This window comes from Phoxinus phoxinus, assembly GCF_949152265.1.
Source record: "Phoxinus phoxinus genome assembly, chromosome: 12".
NCBI classification, from domain to species: Eukaryota; Metazoa; Chordata; class Actinopteri; order Cypriniformes; family Leuciscidae; genus Phoxinus; species Phoxinus phoxinus.
This window is the reverse complement of record NC_136887.1, coordinates 33,643,971-33,666,790: the sequence shown is the minus strand read 5'-3', so window position 1 is coordinate 33,666,790 and position 22,820 is coordinate 33,643,971. Positions and strand designations below refer to the sequence as shown.

The following is a 22,820-nucleotide window of genomic DNA, read 5'->3' as shown; positions in this document are numbered from 1 at the left end:
TGTTAACGAATTATTAACACTTCTAAAAATATGAATCAAAGTTCCATAATATTATATGAGACTATTTGCATGCACTGAAAGTATAACTTTAAGCATTACATATTATGATAAAGTTTATCAATGAACATTAGCATTAGAGAAAATCTTAATTAAAAGTTGCATGCGATTTTTAACGATTTGCATCTACCTTAAGGATTTGCTATGCAATGCATTATATAATGAATATTAATATTGAGGATTTAGAATGTGCATGCTCTGTTAAGCATTACAATAATACTTATGTAAACTGGACAGTACACTGAGGCCTCGCGTGCCACCAAAACACCAACTCCAAGAGGATAAAGTGGATCGAAACCAACAAACCTCTGATAGTATAGGCGTCTTTTGAGCGGTTTCGGTCTTGGTCGCTTTATGCACGTGCTCTTTTCTGCTGTCGTTCAGCTCGTCCTTCACTTTTTTCTTTGGTTGTTGTGTTTGATGCATCAGATAGCAGAACGCGCACGCGACGCCTCCCGTCAGCGCGAGCGCGGCGCCCATCATCCCGATCTCGCGCGCACCGGGCATGTTCACGCTCAACTCAAGCCTTCAAATATCAAATCAAGTTAAAATGTAAACAAACGCGATACTTTTATCACGCGCACACGGGCATGGTGCGCCACGTGAAGGCCTCGCCGCGGCTCCACAAGTGGATCAGAAACTCCACAAGTGGATATTTCCGGGGAGCGGAAACAGCGCGAGCGAGACACAGAAGTAGCAGTGCAGAAAGCAATCGAATAAAAGCGATAAATTGAGTTTACTCGTCGTCCTTGCACGCACGGAGAAATGTGCAATCCGAGCTTTGGCGTTTCCTGGAGATCAACAACAAAAAGTCTCGTGAAGTAATCACAACAAACCGCGAGAGATTTCGATCTTAAGTGTCTCTGCGGGGAGTCTGAGCTCAAATAATCCCCAGAGATCAACCTGCCAATGAGAGGAAATCTTTTTCATTTAATTTAAAGGTGCACACTAGTCGGCGGTGACATGTTTGATTCGAGTAATGCGTGATCGTGCCAGCAGAGGGCGCTCGAGTGCAGAGCGAATTAATGCGCAGCAACAGCGCCCTCTGCTGGTGAAATACAGCACTTACAGAGACTATAATTGTATTATTTAAGTAATATTTTTGGCTCTCATATACATAAATGTAAACTTACTAGTAAAATACCTGGCTTTAAGGTGTTAACGTATGAAATTAGAGTATACAACGTCTCTGTTGCTCACTAAAAAAAATCCAAGCATTTGTATATATTTATTTTTGCTTGGTCTTTAGACATAGATAAGCATTTAGGACTGCAGTTAGCATGAAACATTCTGTAAGTAATAAATATACCGTTTTAAAATGTTACAGTGTTTTAAGTTTCTCTATTTAATGCTGCATCACCACATACACAATGTTATGATAGCTTAATTTCTTATCGCTGGTCAGGATAATCATAATTATTTGTGAGTACAGGCTTGGCCAACTTATTCAGAGTTTTAGAAATCCCAACCATTGGAATTTATAGTTTAAAAAAAATTGTGTGCACATTTATGGCAACAGATCTTACAGGTTTCAATAGAAAATAGAAAAACACTAAAAGTTCATTGTTTGTTTTTTCATCCCAGTAAACTCTTTATTTGATTATAGTTTAAAATTATTAGGGTTGAGCACGGGATTTAAAAAATAAATCTAAACTTTGCATAAACAGCCTCTATTGTGACACAAAATTGCTTTATTAAGCATTCATGTATCAAGCAAAGGACAAAAGATGAACAGAAACATCATCCAGTTTCAGAAAAACAAAAAAAACAAATGAAAAATGCCATAGAGACTCTTAAACATGGATAGTTATGCATGTAGAGAGTGAATTGGATGGTTAAAAAAATGTTTATTTCACACGACATAGTCGCTCAAATCACATTCCTTCGTCCTTCACGATTTAATGAGTAAAACATGTCATCCTCCAGGCCTCTGGAGTCGGGGCATCTTCATTATTACAACGGTTTGCAGTGTTTCTAAACCTCTCTCTCTCTCTACCATCCTCCCTTCCCTCCTTTCTTCTTCTTCTGCGGGGCCTTCTTCCGAGCAGCGGCGGGCGCCGTGGGCTTCTGTTGTCGGGGAGGAACCGCGTTGCTCGAGACGCTGCCGGATCCGGAGCCGGGTCGAGGAGAGGTGGGCGGACTGCTGGCAGTCTTACTGGCGTCACTGAAATACACACAAATATTGATGAATAGTTTGAAGTTTGCCACTGTTTATGTGTGTTTTGCGTTGTTTCTGATTTTGAGGATGAATTTTGTCAATCTTCTAAACGGGGTCCGACCTTGATGTAATTTGATTCTAATCATAATGTAACATTATTGAAAAACTGATTTTTGTCAGTACAAAAAAAATGCTAAACTTTGACAAAAAGTCATTTTTTATTGTTATAATTGTGATTTCATAATATGTAGATATGAATCCAACTAAAAACTTGTGAAAATATGGCTTTCAGTCAAATAGCAAATGGTGTAGCTCTGCAGCCATCGACTAAAGTGATCATTTCTTTACTTTTAAAACTGCATTTTACAAAAGATGGGCAAATATCTCACACTAAACCATGTCAAATTATCCATATCCATGAACGTTAGAAATGTGGGTCTTTTATAAAGTGAATTTTACTTTTAAAAAAATTATATTTATGAAAAAAAATATTTATTTATTTATATAGCCTAAATTAAAAAATATATAATAAAAAAACCTCCTAAAACTATAAATCCTAAAAAAAACTTATGTTTATTTAAAATGACATTTTGTTGAAACAACACAAGTGTGACTTCTCCCCCCCCACACTAAAATAAAAAACAGATATTATTCAAATTTATTAAAATTTTTTTTAGATCTAGAAAGTGTTGTGAACTGTGCAAAGTCTCACGCCATTTGGACAAAGATATTTTTTTTTTTATTTCTTACTGGCGTCACTGAAATACACACAAATATTGATGAATACCTTAATCACTGTTAAAAAAGGATAACACTTGAGATGTTTGGTTTTACTTTTAAAGAGCGATTGCATAAGGAAATATACATTTTTTTATATGGAAAACTATATATCATTTTTTTTATTTACATCTCAACTATACATTTATGTTGTGTTTTTGTGGAAATTTTTACGTTTTTTAACCTATTTACGGAATTAAAGTGCAATGACCACATGTATCCAATAAAGGGCCATAGAGACTTATTCATTTTCACTTCATTTTTCTTGATGCTTCAACTTCTCCTCACAACTTTATGATATATATTTTGAGAATATAAGGTTAATTCATAAAAAAATATTAATTTTCTCATAATATCCAATGCAGCATCAGCTCTTTTCTCAGTGTCTGAAACACTTTGATCAAGGATTCAGTCTCTAAACCCCGCCTCTCTGAGAGCTGCTCTGCTGTGATTGGTCAGACAGCCCAGTCTGCTGTGATTGGTCAGAAACCGAACGCTCATTATCATATCTGAGTCTCAGCTCTTGACACAGTGATAGGAATAGTGACGATGGCGTGGGTTTTACCGTATAAATCTCAGAAAACAGCGTCTTCTCGACAAGAACAACACGAACCAAACTCTTCCAGTCTCAGATACACAGTGTTTGAGGGCGGGGCTAAGAGATGCTGTTCAGCCAATCAAGACCAGAGGCTGGCATTATGCAAATTAGTTACAAGCCTATGTAAGTTCGAGCAGGAAGTGAGACTGGAATTACTGACGATTGGTTTCAGTTCAGAATCGATTCTTCAGTGACACAATAATAAGTTCATTTATCTGCATTATGAAACGTTGCAGATCTTTTATATTTACAAACAGCTCTATTACACACTGCATGAAAGGGAATACCCCCAAAAAAAGCAACTTTAAATTGTTTGGTTGGCAAAACACACTATAAATTGTAATGTGGACTCGTGCGTTTTCTGTAAAGCTGCTTTGAGATGATGTGCATTGTGAAAACAAATGAATGTGAATTGAATGGGCTTTATGCACAGCTGCACTACTTCCTGAACTTTAGCCAGCTCCTTTGTTTCCTGTCTGCCATTATTGGACAAACTGATTAATCCAGGTGTGCCTGACCAACAACAATAATCACACCTGGATTAATCAGTTTGTCCAATAATGGCAGACAGGAAAGTTTGAGTTTGAGGAGTAAACTGAAACTCACAGCTCGGCAGAAGCTCCAGAGGTCGTTCCCTGTGTGCCGCGGCCGACCTGCAGATTCTTCTTGCCCTTCTTCTTCCCACGATAATACGAGCGCTCTCGCATCGGCAGCCAGCGCTCCGGGTCAGGGCTCGAGTTGGGCTCGTAGTTCTTCGGCAGTTTACCTGAACACAAAAATTATTACAAACTTTAAGGCGAGACACTACAGGTGAATAGGGTCACATTTTTAACTAGCAGATATCACCATGAAACTTTCCCAGTTGATTGCCTACATTACGATGAGAAAAACATGTATTACAAGTTTTCTGTAATTTAATGTTTAAATATGCTAATTAGGCTATATCTAATTAAATATGCACTATTTTGCATATATTTAAAAAAACGAAATATGAGTATTGGATAAAGCCAGGTTAAAAAAAAATTTTTCATTGTGTTCACATTGTGTTTCATTGTGTTTCATTGTGGAAAAAAAAAATTACAGAGGGAATCTACTTTCGTTATCCTGTAAATCAGAATATACTGTCAATAGCCTTAAAAAAAAGATTTTCGACATGTTTTTTGGAATAAAATGTTATATAAATCAGGCTAAGAATAATATATTTACAAATCCCTCTGTAAATGTCTTCATAATATAACTAGGTACAAGACTGGAAGGTTTGGTGTATATCGGTGCGACTGAAGTGGAAATTTCAGACTTGGAGAATGAGCGAAAAGTCATTTTGAGAAAACGGACTTTAAAGATTTATCATCAGCCAATGAGATTGCACATTCAGCCCGTTTACTTTCACGATTGGTTGCTGATAAAAAGGAAATGACCATATTTGGATCCGATAGCATTGTACAGGAGAGAGAGAGCTTTCTATATAATTGTAATAATTGTAGTGTGACGGTCGCGGAGCGGCATGTTGATATATAACGCCAACTTTTGATGAATTTATGAGAAATCTACAGACGCAAACAGACAAAGTGTAGTAAAATAAAGACCTAAATGTGTATTTCAGACTTTTTTTCACCACAAGTCTGAAAGATATCCAAAAATCTCACAAAAAAACATGATGTTTTTGCCTGCCTTGTCTCGCCTTAAACCCAAAGTGTACAGAACACTGTGACCTTATGTTAGCCGGCTACGGTCAACTATCACTCACGTTCGTAGGCTAAGTGTGATCCTGGCTAAGATCCTGGACCACAAAACCAGTCACATGGGTCAATTTTTTTAAATTGAAATTTATACATCATATGAAAGCTGAATAAATAATCTTTCCATTGATGTGTGGTTTGTTAGGATAGGACAATATTTGGTCGAAACACAACTATTGAAAATCTGGAATCTGAGGAGCAAAAAAATGTAAACATTGAGAAAATCTCCTTTAAAGTTGTGCATTTATGTTCACGATTGTGCTGCATTCACTCACAAAAATACATGTTTTATATATTTACGGTAGGAAATTGACTAAATATCTTCATGGAACATGATCTTAATATCCTAATGATTTTTGGCATAAAAGAAAAATGAATAATTTTGACCCATACGATGTATAGTTGCTATTGCCACAGATATACCCGTGCGGCTCCAGACTGGGTTTGTGCTCCAGGGTCCAGAGTAACGTCAGCTAGCTAGCATAACAGTCTCTCAACCCAGTCTATAACTTTACACTGCTTGCCAATTATTGCCATTGCAATACACACTAGGGTTGGGTATTGTTTGACTTTTAAAGATTTCGATTCTGCTTATTGATGGCGATTCTTATCAAATAAGGAAAAAAAAAAAACTGTAGATATCATTCACGTTTATTTTAAGTCTTATTGCAAAACATTTGATCGTAGCTGAATAGAATGGACAAAAAAAAAATCTAAAAGAACAATTGATTACGAACTGAACCACTTCTCGTGCTAGTAAAATAAGACATTAGCAGCAAACATACCTTTCTTCTTTTTCTTCTTCTTTTTAACATCCTCCGGACTGAAACAAAGCCATCAACGTGTTAAACAGTGCTATGGACGTGAAGTGTTTAATGTAGAGTATTAACGACACAAACATGCAGCAACAGTCAAACCCAAATGTATCCAGACACCATTTCTCACATTATCAGTTTATTCGCTATAGTTTAGAAAATGATAATAAAATATGACGAACTCAGTTGATACTTCTGTTAGACTCTCACATATGAATTATGCTGAGTATCTGTCAGCTTTTAAATTTAACTACACAATTAGATAATACCAGTTTAGCTCAACCAGTGACCAAGCAATGCTTAATATTGTTCAGTCTGTGTGTAAAAAGAGCATTAGCAATTAAAGAAAAAACACTGAAGAAAACATGATCAGGTCAAAGGGTCTGAATAATTTTTGGTCCCAAATTTATATAAATTTGACTGGTAGTCACTGTATGAAGAATATTTGGGTATAATATGTTTCACTTTATTTTGCTCTCCTCACGTACATAATTGAACTATAGTGTCCTGCACACACTAGTAAAAAAAAAAAAAAAAAAAAAAAAATTATATATATATTTTTTACAGGAAATACTCGAAAATGAGAATATGGTGTAAAAGTTAATTTCAGTAATTCAACTTAAAAGGTGAAACTAATATATTATATAGACTCATTACATGCAAAGTGAGATATTTCAAGCCTTTGTTTGTTATTATTTTGATAATTATGGCTTACAGTTTATGAAAACCCCAAATTCAAAATTAGAATATTGTGAAAAGGTTTTCATAAGCTGTAAGCCATAATTATCAAAATTATAACAGATAAAGGCTTGAAATATCTCACTTTGCATGTAATGAGTCTATATAATATATTAGCTTCACTTTTTAAGTTGTAAATAAATTAACTTTTGCATGATATTCTCATTTTTCGAGCATCTGGTGTCTGAATATTTTTTGGCTTGAGTGTATATATATACACACCAAAAGACTGAGTCAGTTTTAAAATGATTGGTTGTGTTGTTACCCCTGTTCTTTAGGCTGGCTTTCACCCACGACTTTAGCAGCTTTCTTCCGGATGTACGTGGCTCCGTGCGAGTTCTCCAGCTCATCGACGTCCACGTTAAAGGACATGGTTTCCGGAGAAGGAAGGTGCTTACTCAGACTGAATAGCGCTCAGGAAAACACAAGAAAATAGTGCAAGAACATACAACATTTATGTCATTTAACAGATAATTTTCCAAAGCAAAGTCAGGGATGTGATTGTGCGAGTGTTTTTTTAGACCCAGCCCTAGCGAATGCAACCAGTGTTAAAGTACTGAGCAATAATCCATGTAGATGGGTGACGTGTAGAGTACTTTAAACCTAAAAGTGTACAGAACACCGTAACCATATGTTAGCCGGCTACTGTCAACTATTACTCACAGCGTTCAGCCGAAGCTCCCACTACGTTAGTAGGCTAATTTACTGGAGAAACGTCTGCTAGCTAGCTTAACAGTCTCTCAACCCAGTCTCTAACTTTACACTGCTTGCCAATTGGCCGTTCGCAAAGACCCGCCCCCTTTAGTTACTGTTGCTATGTCCGACATGCCACGCCGCTCTCACGCCACATCATCGCGGAGCAGAGAGGACACTGACACGCGCTGACAGACAGGACAGACCAGCTTACTTTTCGGTTACTTTAGATATTAAACAAAGTCTCACCTTTCAAATTTGGTCATTTTTTTAAAGAAATTGAAACAATAAATAGCATTTTGTGGCTCTTTAATGCGTGTGACAGATCGCCTCAGTTAAAGCTGCTCGTGAACCGATCATCTCTTCCTTCTAGTTCATTTATAGCATCAAATAAACATGAATGAACATCAGAAGGAATGTTGTTTTAACCGCAGAGAGACGTCAGTACACTCCGCTTCTCAAGTTCAAATCCTCCCATGTTATTCTACTAACTCTCCTGACTGCTTTGTCGGACAAAATGGCGGATTCGGCGGATTATAATTGGTCAGATCGCCTGTCAATCAAACTCCCTGCGAAGGGTCAATTATTGCCATTGCAACAGCGAAATACAATAGGGTTGGGTATTGTTTGAATTTTAAAGATTTTTTTTTAACGATATGTTTTGTTTGATTAGTGGTATTATAGAAACTGCTGTCAGAAAATAGCGCACGAGTCGTCTCTTGCTTGAACGGTTTAAATTTATATTAGCATCAGGTTTTTTGTGAGCGAGCTTTGGATGTGTATGCTACAGAAAACAGCGCATGAGTCGTCTCGCTCTTAAATGGTTTAAAATCACATTAAAATCTAATTTTTAGTGAGTGAGCTTTGGATGTGTGTGCCGGTCTCACTCTTGAATGGTTTAAAATCACGTTTTTAGTGAGTGAGCTTTGGATGTGTGTGCCGGTCTCACTCTTGAATGGTTTAAAATCACGTATTTAGTGAGCGAGCTTTGGATGTGTGTGCCGGTCTCACTCTTGAATGGTTTAAAATCACATTCAAATCACGTATTTAGTGAGCGAGCTTTACGTGCGCCAGGATTTTAGGCCGAAATACCCGCAATTCCGGAAGACTCACATCCCTGAAAGTTGCTTGAATGTCTTTCAGAATGACCTGAGACTCGAGTGATATCAGAGGATACGCTTTGGCCTTGTCCTGATCCACGAGCGAGTATGCAGAGATGAGCTGGGCGAGCGTACGGATATCATTAGTGTTCTGCTTCCACAGCTGCTCCAGATCACTGGTGGCCTCTTTCTTGCGCCCGTATTTCAGCTTGTAGTTCGCAGCCTCTCGCACCAGAGAGAGGTGGATAGCAGACCCCGTCTGAAAGAGGGAAACACATAATCATGCAGTTCTGAGCGAGTAAAGACTCGTTGAACCGCCAGCACTCGCTGTTACCTGCTCTCTCTGGTAATACTGGATCGCTTGACTGAATGTGTCGATTGCGCTGTCAATGTCTTCTTCATGCGTGTACATCGTGACCAGAGCAGAAATCTGTTAAAAAAAAAACACAGAATAAAACTATGGAAGCTTGTTTCACAGAATCAAAAATAACAAAGGTAATTGCGACTTTATCTCACAATTGTAAGTTTACATCTCGCAATTTTGACTTTTTATCTCAGAATTGCATGATATAAAGTCACAATTGTGTGATATAAAGTCAGAATTGTGTGATATAAAGTCAGAATTGTGTTTGTAAGTATGAATTGTGTGATATAAAGTCACAATTGTGTTATAAAGTATGAATTGCATGATATAAAGTCACAATTGCGTGTTAAGAAGTCAGAATTGCGAGATATAAACTCGCAATTGCGAGAGAGAAAAAGCCAGAATTGCAAGTTTTAACATTCGGTTTCTCTTTAGAAACAAAAACAATGTTAAAGTTTTCTTGATGTCCTTTAACATTCAAGTACTGAATTTTCATTTTGAGATTTATATAGGATTTTATACAGCAAATTTAATTTATAATTTTTAGCAAACTCATCGATAAAACTTAAAGGGCATTAAATTACATCAGTAAAACATGAATTAATTATATTATATATTTTTAAAACGAATAAAAAAAAACTTTTAGCAAATTCTGCATTAACTAGAAATCAATTTAAATTAAATGAATCACGAGTAACTTAATCTACTGCCAGTCCTCGTAAATCCCTTTAAAAACAAAAGCAAATGAAATCTCACCATTCCTGGTTTGTATTTAAATTCTTCTATGGACTTCAGGATATCACAGGCTTTAGTCACATGACCTGTTGAAGGATGGACACATAAATTACACTTCAAAGACTCTTTTAGGTTCAGTCTGCTCTCTGTAAAGCTACATTCAGACTACAGGTAAATATGGCCCAAAAACTTGTATTTTTGCTCATATCATTGCTCATACTCAGATCTGGTTTTGTCATGACAGTGTGAACGGCACAAACCACATGGAATCTGATCTTTTCAATTCTGATCTTGGCCACTTCCATAATGTTGTCCTAAATCCAATACAGATGTTTTGCAATGCGACCCCAGACTGAACAGTTATATCTGAATTCATGCAACTTTTACGTGACTTTAGAGCAACATTCGTCACAATTCTGTACTCATGGGATTCACTTCACAGATTTTACATACCCGGCATATCAAGACCGTTATGAAAGTTTGTCAGATGTGAGTTTGACAGTGATGTGTCAGAACAGTATTACAGTGACAGCTCTTTATACAAGCAAAACATGAGGGCTCGCATCATAAAGCTTAACAACTCTGCTCTTTTTTTCGCATCCTCGTCTTTGTTTTTATATTGCCTGCGTATGAATTTGATGGCTTGGCTTCTGGGGCAGATCACACTATAAATAAACGCAAAATCACTTGCTGCGTGACGTATTTTTATCGTTCTTTTGCGCATGCGGGTCATTTCAGGACCATGATCTGTTCGCCCTGGAATCTGATATTGGCTTGGGATGCACAGAGATGAAACTTTTGTCCGATAACCAATAATTCTTAATTTTGAAAGCCAATAACCAATATATTGGCCGATTAATCTAAATCAAAATTTGTATATAATTTTTGAGAACCTGATTACAAAAACAAAAGTCTCCCCATTAAAAGCCATGTCCCAAACACACAATTATAATGTATGTGTGTAGCTTATATGAAAGACTTGCGCCGTGCATGTCGCACTGAACTGTATTTTCCTTTTTTGAAGTGATTCCAATCATATTTCAAGCCATTTAAAACTATCATGGTGAACAGTGCACATCTGAAGTGTCTCAGCTGAAGGAAATAATCCATTATTTATCGGCTTTAATATATCAGCCAAATTTGTATTATTGGGCCGATAACGATAACATTAAAAATGAACATATATCGGCCCATATATATCATTCATCCCTAATATTGGCCACATTTAAAACAACGAGAACAGCTATTCAAAAAAAAATCGTATCTGAGCAATAAATCAGCATTGATCACTAAGGCTCACAGTGTGAACTCTGTGTGTGTGTGTGTGTGTGTGTGTGTGTGTGTGTGTGTGTGTGTGTGTGTGTGTGTGTGTGTTTGTGTGAACGTACCTTGGGTCACGTAGAGTTGTGCCATTGTGAGTTTGATTCCAGAAGCGCTCTCAGGGTGCTGATCTGAAAACCTCTGCAGGAGAGACAGAAATGGTTACAGAACGCCACTGAGAGCGGGGAATTCAATTCACCTTTATTTGTATAGCGCTATACACAATACACATCATTTCAAAGCAGCTTTACAGAAAGAGAGTCCATATTACAATTTAGCGAGTGTCTGTTATCAGAAGAAAACTGTCTAAGTTGCAGAAATGAAGAGTCAGGAGGGGAAGTACCTGCAGGAGCTCGATGGCTTTGCTGTGCTGTTTTTCTCGGCAGAGCTGGGCCACCTGGATCAGAACCGGTCTGGGGTGACTGGGATTCTGGGCCTGCAGGCCAGCCGACAGCTTATTGCACTGATCGGCCTGTTGGGAGACAACCGAGAGGTCAGAACAAGCCACATCCGTCAGGATTACAGCATACTGTACAGTACAAACTGACTGGTCACCTGGTTAGTGTACATGGCCAACAGGGCTTTGTTGATCTCAATTGCCTGCAACTGTTTTCTGGCCAGTTTGTGCTCAACACCCTCAGCATTGGTCAGTTTCACCTTTTTCTTGGAGTCAAACACGTTTTGGTCCTGGAGGTTTCAAAGAGCACAGATAAAAACACTGGTTACAAACAAGACGGACACAATAAGCTCTTCAGGAAGATCTTGGTTTTTATATTTTTTACCTTGTTAATGGTGATGATGTTATTAGCAGTCACAGCTAGCAGACCCACATCAGTCGGCCTGAATGCAAAGAGAAAAGATAAAACTCTAATGTGGCAACCAGAATCAAAACTTCTTGAATATCTTCAAGTGACTTCTTGCAACAAATCCAATTTAAAAGTGCTTTAGAAGCATTTGACACAAAATACGAGAAATTAAAATAATGATATAGGATGTAAATAAACAAATACTAGAGTTAATAGTAAGAACAGTTAATAACAGACTAAATAGGAGGCTTTTAAATCATGTTTAGGGATGCACCGATATGGAAATATTGGTCATTATGATAACCGCTAATTCTTTATATTTGAAGCCGATAACTGATATATTGGCCGATAAATCTAAATAAATTTTAAGAGCCTAATGACAAAAACAAAACTCACTATTAAAAGCCATGACCCAAGCACTTCCAACATAAATCAACCATCTACAGTAGCCTACGTTGAACCAGTGTAAGTTTTAAATTAATGGACTTTTTCCTCAAAAAAATAAAAAATTATATTGCCTTACAAATAATAAGCCTAAATAATTGGACAACATTACTTGCGTATAATCAAAATGCAAGGATGAATAAAATGGAATAGCCTCGCACAGACAATAATGAAAAAATTATTTTAATTAAACCATATTGTTGATGAAACAATTATATGAGAAAAATAAAGGTGCTAGTTATTATTAATAATGCATTTTTTTATTTTTTTTTATTAATGAATGAACACCACGCGCTTTGTTATCGGATTAATTAACTCAACGACAGGCGTCGTATTTGAGATTAATCAGATATTTATACAACAACAACAACTTATATGTAGCTTATTTTTTATTTGACATTATTTAGCCATAATTGTATGTAGCCTATATGACAGAGTTGCACTGCAACTGTATTTTCATTTTTGAAGGATTCCAATGATTTTAAGCAATTTAAAACCATCTGAAGTGTCCCGGCTGAAGGAAATAATCCATTATTTATCGGCTTTAATATATATAGGCCAAATTTTCTTAGCTATATACCAATATATCGTGCGTCCCTAATAATTATGTTTAAAAATATCTATATTTTCTGCCCCTTTCATTTCTTCTGGGAGTTTTTTCCATGCATATCTTATCACCCGAGCATGCATTTATTAATTAAGACATATGCTGGGTTATGAGTATAGTAAATGTGTAGTATGGAACACACTTGAGTTTAATGACTTGATTGTAGAGTTGAAGGGCGTCTTCGGTTCTTCCCTGTAGCTGCATCACATAAGCCATCTGAGAGTGAATGATGGCCAGTTCAGCATCCACCTCCTCTTCCGTCACATCCTAAAAAACACAATAAATCACAAATATTTGAGGCCTCGATTAAAAGCCCTAATCCTAAGAGCGTGCATGTGATGCTTACGCTAGCAAAATCCACTAATAGTGCACAAGTGTTGCTAACACATCAGAATACAAATATGGAAGAATTACTCACCGAGTCCTCAGCCAAAGACATTCTGCACAACTCTGGGAAAACAAAAAATAAATACATAAAACAAACAAACCGACTGACTCATTCAAGTTTTTCTCAGCCAGCTCACGTTAGTCGCAGAGACTCAAAGTGAAACTGTGTAGGCGGCTCGCGGAACTATTTTTATAAAGGCTGGCGCAGCATTAGTGACCCAAGATTTACTGAACCACACAGTATTACATACACTTGCATGAGAGATTTCATGCTAATCGGCTCATTCATTGACACAAACAATAAAAAGGAAGCATTTTACCACCTACAGATTTTATGAGCCAAACCAAAAGCTGTAATGCTGGAGGCTGTTCTGACAGTAAATAAGCTGGCTGGTTAGGATTGCACAACATGATTTCCCAGCAGTTCAGCACAGTTGATTAAAAACATCCGATCCAGAGACCCCGCTACAACCTCCGGAGGATGCAGAGATCTGCTCTCAGACAACACGACATTTCCATTATGCACATTTATATGACTAAAAATACACTAATATTGTGAAATATGATTACACTTGAATGCACTGCTGTAGCGGCCAATGATCGTATCCGCCGATAAAAGCAACTCTTTTCACTACCGATTGTTTTGAAACAAAATTGCATTGACATGGTTGTGGCATAATTGCTTCTACAGGTGAAACTCGAAAAATTTGAATAATGTGCAAAAGTTAATTTATTTCAGTAATTCAAGTTAAAAGGTGAAACTAATATATTATATAGACTCATTACATGCAAAGTGAGATATTTCAAGCCTTTATTTGTTATAATTGTGATGATTATGGTTTACAGCTTATGAAAACCTTTTCACAATATTCTAATTTTGAATTTGGGGTTTTCATAAGCTGCAAGCCATAATCATCACAATTATAACAAATAAAGGCTTGAAATATCTCACTGTGCATGTAATGAGTCTATATAATATGTTAGTTTCACCTTTTAAGTTGAATTACTGAAATAAATGAACTTTTGGACCATATTCTAATTTTTCCAGTTTCACCTGTAGAACTATTAGAATGCTTTTTATTGGCCCTGATAGGATGTGTGTGATGAATGTAATCTCTCCCTTTAAAGAAAACCCTAAAATAAATGCATGACCTCTGACCTTCAGCCTTCTGTAGTTTCTGCATGGCCTGGTTTAGCTGGCCTTGACCAATCAGGCAACAGGCAGCGTTGTAGCACAGCTCGTATGAGCTCTCCGGTAAACCCAGATCCTCCTGAATACAAAAAAATAAATAAGAAAGTCGTCAAAGATGCATCACATGACCACTTTAAAAAAAATCAACACATTTCCACAGATGATCATAATCATCTGAATTTTTGTATTCAAAATAAATTCTTTTCATAAAAAAGTTATACATTTTTTATTAATTCATGAACGCATATATATATATATATATATACACTGTATGTACACACATATATCATAAGCACAAACTTTTATGTTAGATGTGATCGATTTGACAGCACTAGTTGAAATAAATTCTTAGTTTTATTAATTCTCTGCTCATATGCCCAATACCTGGGTTACATTATACCCATATTAAACCCATAACAAAATCCAGGTCTAAAACAGATCATAGTGAGATGTATCATAGGTTAGTTATCAGATTATATTGGTTCAGCATGAGTGTGTTTCTCACCGGCAGTGTGTTCTCCCAGGTGCTCTGTGCCGCCACCACCGCTGACAGATTCGTCTTCCTCTCCTCTTCATACTCGTCCTGAGAGTTTCTGATCAGGTCTTTATAGACGGCCTCACACTCGTCGTACCGCTCCAGTCTGTACAGCTACACACACAAATAAATCATAACCATTTTGGCCGCATTTACACTGCAGGTCTTGATGCCCAATTCCAATTTTTTTATTATATCTTGACTGACCTATACTGGACCACAAAACCAGTCACATGGGTCAATTTTTTTAAATTGAGATGTATGCATCATATGAAAGCTGAACAAATAATCTCTCCATTGATGTGTGGTTTGTTAGGATAGGACAATATTTGGTCGAGACACAACTATTGAAAATCTGGAATCTGAGGAGCAAAAAAATCGAAACATTGAGAAAATCTCCTTTAAAGTTGTGCATTTATGTTCACGATTGTGCTGCATTCACTCACAGAAATACATGTTTTATATATTTACGGTAGGAAATTTACTAAATATCTTCATGGAACATGATCTTAATATCCTAATGATTTTTGGCATAAAAGAAAAATGGATAATTTTGACCCATACAATGTATAGTTGCTATTGCCACAGATATACCCGTGCGGCTCCAGACTGGGTTTGTGATCCCACTTTTGACACATTTAATGCATTCTTGCTGAATAAAACTAATTTCTTTCAAACAAATTATTACTAACACCAAACTTTAGAACAGTAGTGTACAATGCTACAAAATCTTTAGATGATTTGTGTATAACAATTGATATTTCTATGACATTAAAATTCTTTTTAGGATTAAATTGTGCATAGGTTAAACGAAACAAATGTGTTTATATCGGAGACCCTTTTATACACACACTTAACTGCAGACACTGAAATGACATGCACTGTGTAGCAACACTACTGCGTTTTCGTTTAGTAACTTTTGCTACGTTTACACCTCCCGTCCAGACTACAACGTCAAAAACGAAGACCTAAAACGGAGAAGTTTAGAAACGCTCCGACCCCGTTTCGCGTTTTGAATCTCCGGAGGGCGTTTTAGTGAAGACGGTCAAAACGGAGGACATTAGAAACGATGACGCAGAGGCTCTCATGCTCGGCTCTATGATTGGGTGTCATCAGTCATGGCGTATCCTTCCCTGATTCGTCAGCCACCCATCACATGACCCGTCCCCGGGAAGAAAACATACAAAAACAGCCTGGACTACGTAACGTTCGTGACCACCAAACGTAACGTTTCTCACCACTTGGCCGTAGAGCTCTTTGAGTTTGTCCGTTTGCTCTGGGATTCCCTGGAGAGTTTTCAAAGCGTTCTCGACCCGGTTCAGACGGTATTCGCAGTAGGCCTTCTCAAACCCGATCAAGTCACTGCAGAGACAAATCACACAAGCTTTTATTACACTGAGAACAGAGGCGACATGTGGCTGACACCTCTACCAAACTCTACTGTCAATTTAGACTCTTAGAAGAAGCATAGTTTATAATAGCGTTTATGATATTTTATGAACGAATCCTATTCTAACATATATGAACCAGCCAATCAAGGTCTTTGGGTTTAATTTGAAAATCACAGGTTTAAATTATACTCTTCAGGAGGAAGAACAAACAACCCTGTTCTCTAAGATATAAAAAAAAACTGATTGACCATTATATATAAGAGATAATCAACGGCTAGCTGTGTATTAAATGATTTTATACTACAGGGCCGTTGAATGCTTGAATCTGATTGGTTGACGAATGTTCTACGGTGTGCAATTATTTTCAGGGAACCGCACGGCTAAAGTAGCTCTGGGAGGTCTTGACCGCATTACACTTCCATATCACTGTGTGTAGTTACTGTAATAATGGAAAATAGGATACAATTCATACCCTGCATCTGCAATTTTCAATGTCTAGCTTCACAATCAATTGAAACATGCAGTTTCATTTTAATAAGTAAAGTATATAGTCCTATATATAATCAATAGAAAATTAAACTGAATATTTAAATAAATTGATAGTCCTGCTGCATGGGTTTCGTAATTATTGCAGATAATATAACAAATAAATAATTATTGATAGTCACTTGTTAAAAGGGCTTTGTGTTTCATTTATTAGGCTAGTCTACGGTCACTAATAGAAAAAAAGAATGAACGAATTAATTAACGAATTGAATTAATAAATAAATAATATTGACACACATGCTTCTCTCTCTCTCTCATAACTGCATTAATAACTGCATAAAGCCGGAGACACACTTACTGTAAGGCGGTTATGAATGTAATTTGATATTATGACTGATCATGCACGCAGCGTGTTCAGTGTGTATTCACAGCGGTGTTTAAAACAACGGCTCAAACCTCCGTTACTAACTCTAAAATGACGTTTTGGAATTGAGCAACTGAGCATGGGTTTAGATGCGCAAGGAATTAGTCCTACATACAAGAGCGTTTTAATGACAAAAACTTTACAAACGTCTTGAAATACATCATCTGAACAATATTTCGAGGTGTGGTAACAGTAGTATAAGCGGAATAATTGACTCCAGGCCGTTGAATTATTAGAAAAATAATGCACACCCGAGATGTAACATGCATTATTTTTCTAATAATTCAACCGCCTATCGTCAATTATTCCTTAATGCACGCCTGGAGGCATTCAAATGGTTTAATGCACAGATAGCCGTGGATTATCCGGCTTATGCCATGCTCATTCGTCAGCATTGATAAGTTCAAGCTGTTATTGATTTTGCAGCGCAATATTTTGCATGAAGGGTAAAAAATGGCGGTTGTTTTCATCAGTTACGACTCGTGAGATGTAGCATTCTGCCCGCTTTGAATCAGACAGAGATATAGTAGTAGTGCGTAAGATTACATTTATTTGAAATAATGAATTATAGCATGTATTTGAATTCATTCGAGAGAGAGATGTGTGTGAGAATTACCTGTTCAGCGTCTCTCTCTATTAGTTTAATTACTTCAAAACCAGCTACGTTTCCCCCTCGTTGCTGAGAAATATAATGTAGCGATTCAGCAGCAACGCTATTTTAACAATTAAAGTAGTGGGGCAGTGTTGATAAGTTTCTGTGCTCCTAAATGGAATTAATTCAGCACGCAACTAACAGTGCATTATGGGTATTCTTTTGCCGTTGAGTGTACATCGGTTGTACACTCGTTATTGCGGTCCATTGTGGGATTGCACCTGACAACGTCCAGTATTTGTAAAGTGGGGGGTTTTATGCAATTGTGAAATTTCTGCGCTACCACGCCCCCTCCTGGCCACACTCCTTGTTTTCTGTTTCGTTTCCTCAGGAAAATGTTTGTTGGGGGGCTCAGCTGGGACACTAGTAAAAAGGATCTTAAAGACTACTTCTCTTAATTTGGAGAGGTGACAGACTGCACCCTATGGTTTTGGACACCACTACAGATGGCTGTTCCCTCAAATAGTGCCTATTTAGGGGGTATAGGGGGCGATTTCGGACAAGAAAACAGAGCGATTGATGTATGCATGTGTGCTTCAATGACAGCAGATGATGATTAAACTGGCTTGGAAGTCAGTGAAGAACTTATCGGTGTTTGGCACTATTTAAAAAAACACCATAAATCTGCCTTGGTTATGTATCGGTCGACCACTATATTGCATTGTGTACACTGTGTATTATGCATACTTAAAAATCCTGTTTAGGAAATTATCCTTCAAGTACCAATGAAAAATATCTTTCTGTCAAATACATCCAGGCTGTCTTTAGAAGGTCTTGTGTGAATGTTCTGGCCTGACTCAAGAACTACCTCTCAATTTGTATACAATCATCCCTGATTAGTGTGTGGTGTGATTAGTAAGATTACCACATCAATTGCCAAAGCTACCTAACCTGTAAAAAAATAATGTTTCTAATGGCTTTTTCGAAGGGTCCCTCTGTGCATGTTTTAGGGCTAATCTGCCAACAACTACTTTTTTTGACACATACTTTTAGTTTAAAATACTACAAATTGGTCTGCAGTGGTCTGGGTGACCATCTCACCTGGGCAGTGATCTGGTGTGAGTGTTCATGACATTCAGGGCTTCTTTAAAACCTCCATTCTGGATCAGACAGACGATTTTACAGTGTAGTGCAGTAACATCATCCTTATTTTCATGAAGAACTGCGAAAAGAGAATGTAAGAATTAATAAACACAAATATATATATATATATATATATATATATATATATATATATATATATATATTTACACACACACACACAATAAATAAATATAGATATATATAAAAAGAGAATGTAAGAATCGGTAAACTCAAATACAAAATATTTAAATAAATAATATTATTTATATATATATATAGCATACAGACCATACGAGGTAATATTATGGGATCAAGTAAGCTTCAAAAACTAATAAGTTTAGATCTTTAAACAAACATAAAATTAAGATATTTGACTGCATGTTTACATTTTAATCCAGCCCCTTATGACACGTAATCACTAAACACAGACCCCTCAAACCTCAAGAAAGTCTTCAAGACTATAAAGACACCCTATAAGAGCCTCTCATGAGTTGTATTATTAAAGTAAACATCACATTTGCCTTAATAAAATGTGAAATTTGAGTAAAACAGACATTAGCGAATCGACAGCAGTCTGCAGGTAAGACACATGCTACGGGAGACATGGAGCTCAACAGTGTTTTTAACTAGAGTGAGAAAAATCTGGATAGAAATATGAATGATATGTTTTTATTTTACTTTTGTTGACAGCTTTCAGGGCTCTAGTAAAGTCTCCGTTCTGTCCACAGCGGTTGACTTCGGTCCAGAGAGCAGAAACGGGGCCCGATCCGCTCGCCATCTTCTACCATATGAGCGGAACCAGAGACCGGGGCAGAATAAAAGTCCCCCAACAACCCAAAGACATAATAAAAGTCCCCAATCTAAATCGTAAATTTAGCTTTATTTATTTTTTAAAGGAATGTCCCCATAACATGACACTTTCACAATATTTGTTTTACATGATCATCCTTGTATAAGTTATAAGATATATTTCTGAGGATATTTTTATGCAAGATTTCAACAATGTGGAATGGTAATTAATAATTTGTATATTAGTGCTGTTACAAAAGTCAGTTTTATGTGTAGCACTTCAGAAAACTGTGGAATTGATAAATGTAACATTATTACAAAATAATAATCACACTATTAAATTATTATGGACTACACTACTTGATACTTGCGTAGTTGTGTCCTCCCTCAAACAGGCAGTATCCTTTTCAATTCTTCAAAACATCTCATTATCACATTTTTCAACCTGATGAATGTTTATGTTTGCGCACTTCCTGATACATTACACAAAAACAAAAAAGACATTATCATAAACAACTTCCATTCTCATCTCTGTGAACGGAACCCAATCTGAGGTTTTGAAAAATAACTTTTTATAACTTTTGGGCATTAACAGAACCTTGGCACATGCTAACAAAAGTGGAAGCACCTGTAGCTTTCATTAGGACATGAATCATAGCATCCTCATATTGTTTGGACTGGAGGAACTGATGCTGGTCCGGAAAGAAAGACTTCCATATTTTAAATAAAGCCGAGGAGCCATAGGATGAGTTAATTGGGACCTTGGCCCACATTAGAGGTCAAGGGCAGGACGTAGGATTTAGTAGGGTCGCTAGGGACATGTCCCTACCAATATCCAGTGGCACTGATATATCCCTAGCAATAATTTCGATCAAAACTTACAATATATTTATCTATTGATGTCCCTGTCCCACCAGGACACTGAAAACGAAACCAAAACCATCAAAATAAATGCCAAAGCAATGAAAAATAATGTGAAAACTCCAATAAACATTATACCCTTCAAGTGTTTTCACTTCAGCCTTTCTAAAAAGCATTAATGCATGTCAATCTCAACTTGCAGTCTTCAGTGTGACGATCTCTTGTATGAACGATATGATAAGTACACAGAGATATATAGCGCTCTTGCATCAGGTCCACAAAAGATCAGTCAGTGTGTGTAGTGTTTAATGACTTCTCAGATTCTCACGCTGTGTTTTTGTGGTCAGGTTATGTAGGTCATCATCTGATCATCAAATATTTCAGACTCCTTGTTCGTTGTCAGTTCATTCTACATTTCTGCAACTCTGCACTTGTTTCCACGTGTGCCTTTTCTAGAAGGCCACCTTTTGACTTCTGTCATTAGTATACTCAATTAACTGTTTTATTGACAATTTATTTATTTATTTTGATGCTCATAGAACTGATAGGGGACAGTGTTTAGATTATCGCATTCATTGCATGAGACCATTGCATTGCAATTCTGTCTAAAATGCTCAAATGTGTTGAATTGAATTGTTGGATTAGCTTCTGTTTTATCAATCTGCACCAGAAGGGGGCACAACAAAGTCAAACCGACCGGCACTTTTTCTAGACTTCATGCATTAGTTACTGCTATACAGTATAGTCTGAAATTGGCTGTTTTATTGAGGGACAATATTTGCCCGACTGGAATTGATTTTCTGGGCCATGTTTTACTGTAATGAGGGCATTTTTTAACCATATACCAGTAAAACACTCACAGTGTGTTGTCATAAATGTTCAAAAAAGTAATTCAATTAAGACAATTAGTTTAAATTAGTGCTCTCAAATAAATTAATCGCATCTAACATAAAAGTTTGTGTTTGTATAATATATGTGTGTGTATATACTTTATTATATATAAATATGTATGTATATATAATATATTAGGGCTGTCAAAAGATTAATCGTGATTAATCGCATCCAAAATAAAAGTTTGTGTTTACATAATATATGTGTGTGTACTCTGTATAATTATTTAGATATAAAAAAAAACACAATCATGTATATATTTAAGAAAAATTGGTTATATTTATATATAAAATATTTATATATAATATAAATTATATAAATGTATATACAGTATATAAATGCAATTATTTCTTAAATATATACATGAATGTTTGTGTATTTATACATAATAATTATACACAGTACACACACATATATTATGTAAACACAAACTTTTATTTTGGATGCGATTAATCACGATTAATCTTTTGACAACCCTAATATATATATATATATATATACATTTATATATGTACACACACACACATTATATAAGCACAAACCTTATGTTAGATGTGATTAATCACGATTAATTAATTTGACAGTTGAAATAAATTCTCAGTTTTATTAACTCTCTGCTCATATGCCCAATACCTGGGTTACATCATACCCATATTAAACCCATAACCAAATCCAGGTCTAAAACAGATCATCGTGAAATATATCATAGGTTATATAACAGTATTTTTCTTTTTTTTCTGTCTCATTGATACAGTATCTCTATCAGAGCGGATGTTCAGATGTGTTAACTCGTCATTAATCATCAGTCTGGGCCCTTTTCCAACATCCTGACTAAGTTTTTATGTCTAGTTAGTACGCACAGTGACATATCAAAAAGAAAAAGAAAGAAAAAGAAGATGTTTGAACCTTGAGGCGTGAAAATGTTTATCATAACTGGCAAACATCTTGACTTCTGCTGGTTGTGCTGGTTAAAGCTGAAATGCCTGACACATTTTATCATATAGATCGCCAATGACTGACGACAAAGTGGAATAACCACTCCTACGTAATGTATATAAATAATTTAGTCTAAAGATAATATCTGTAACGCATCCAACAGAGGTGTTTGTGTTGACTGGAGAACCACAGCATGTCAAATCAACACCTACACTGTACTTTGCATGAATGTCATTGCACAC

The 22,820-nt window shown here is 36.4% G+C and overlaps 2 protein-coding genes and 1 long non-coding RNA gene across 11 annotated transcripts in view; 1 reads left to right on the top strand and 2 right to left on the bottom strand.

Moving 5' to 3' along the window:
• arl9 (ADP-ribosylation factor-like 9) overlaps positions 1 to 1,054 on the bottom strand; it is a 324,624-nt gene extending 323,570 nt beyond the window's left edge. For both annotated transcript variants that reach the window (XR_013799652.1, XM_079629948.1), the window contains exon 1: positions 364 to 1,054. Coding sequence is in view for 1 of the 2 variants with exons in the window: in XM_079629948.1 (XP_079486074.1) it covers positions 364 to 564 (201 nt within the window). In the remaining variant the exon portion in view is untranslated. The remainder of the gene's footprint in view (positions 1 to 363) is intronic.
• Positions 1 to 20,436, bottom strand: part of srp72 (signal recognition particle 72) — a 253,770-nt gene extending 233,334 nt beyond the window's left edge. For 6 of the 8 annotated variants that reach the window (XM_079629905.1, XM_079629906.1, XM_079629904.1 and 3 more), the window contains exons 1-18: positions 19,780 to 20,013; positions 19,060 to 19,180; positions 16,304 to 16,427; positions 15,036 to 15,179; positions 14,498 to 14,609; positions 13,370 to 13,401; positions 13,094 to 13,218; positions 11,877 to 11,934; positions 11,650 to 11,781; positions 11,438 to 11,566; positions 11,163 to 11,235; positions 9,796 to 9,860; positions 9,010 to 9,105; positions 8,753 to 8,934; positions 7,148 to 7,285; positions 6,115 to 6,152; positions 4,197 to 4,356; positions 2,038 to 2,221 (exon numbers count right to left, since the gene is read on the bottom strand). In XM_079629905.1, coding sequence (XP_079486031.1) covers positions 2,050 to 2,221; positions 4,197 to 4,356; positions 6,115 to 6,152; positions 7,148 to 7,285; positions 8,753 to 8,934; positions 9,010 to 9,105; positions 9,796 to 9,860; positions 11,163 to 11,235; positions 11,438 to 11,566; positions 11,650 to 11,781; positions 11,877 to 11,934; positions 13,094 to 13,218; positions 13,370 to 13,401; positions 14,498 to 14,609; positions 15,036 to 15,179; positions 16,304 to 16,427; positions 19,060 to 19,180; positions 19,780 to 19,879 — 2,001 coding nt within the window. In that variant the 5' untranslated portion in view covers positions 19,880 to 20,013 and the 3' untranslated portion in view covers positions 2,038 to 2,049. Of the gene's footprint in view, positions 1 to 1,231; positions 2,222 to 4,196; positions 4,357 to 6,114; positions 6,153 to 7,147; positions 7,286 to 8,752; positions 8,935 to 9,009; positions 9,106 to 9,795; positions 9,861 to 11,162; positions 11,236 to 11,437; positions 11,567 to 11,649; positions 11,782 to 11,876; positions 11,935 to 13,093; positions 13,219 to 13,369; positions 13,402 to 14,497; positions 14,610 to 15,035; positions 15,180 to 16,303; positions 16,428 to 19,059; positions 19,181 to 19,779; positions 20,014 to 20,250 lie in introns of those variants that run through there. The other 2 variants (XM_079629900.1, XM_079629899.1) reach the window with 2 other exon arrangements.
• LOC307007685 lies at positions 733 to 19,957 on the top strand. The gene is made up of 4 exons (XR_013799653.1): positions 733 to 873; positions 2,106 to 2,188; positions 7,161 to 7,272; positions 19,830 to 19,957. It is a non-coding gene; the product is annotated as an uncharacterized lncRNA (long non-coding RNA).
• Positions 20,437 to 22,820: the final 2,384 nt, after the last annotated feature.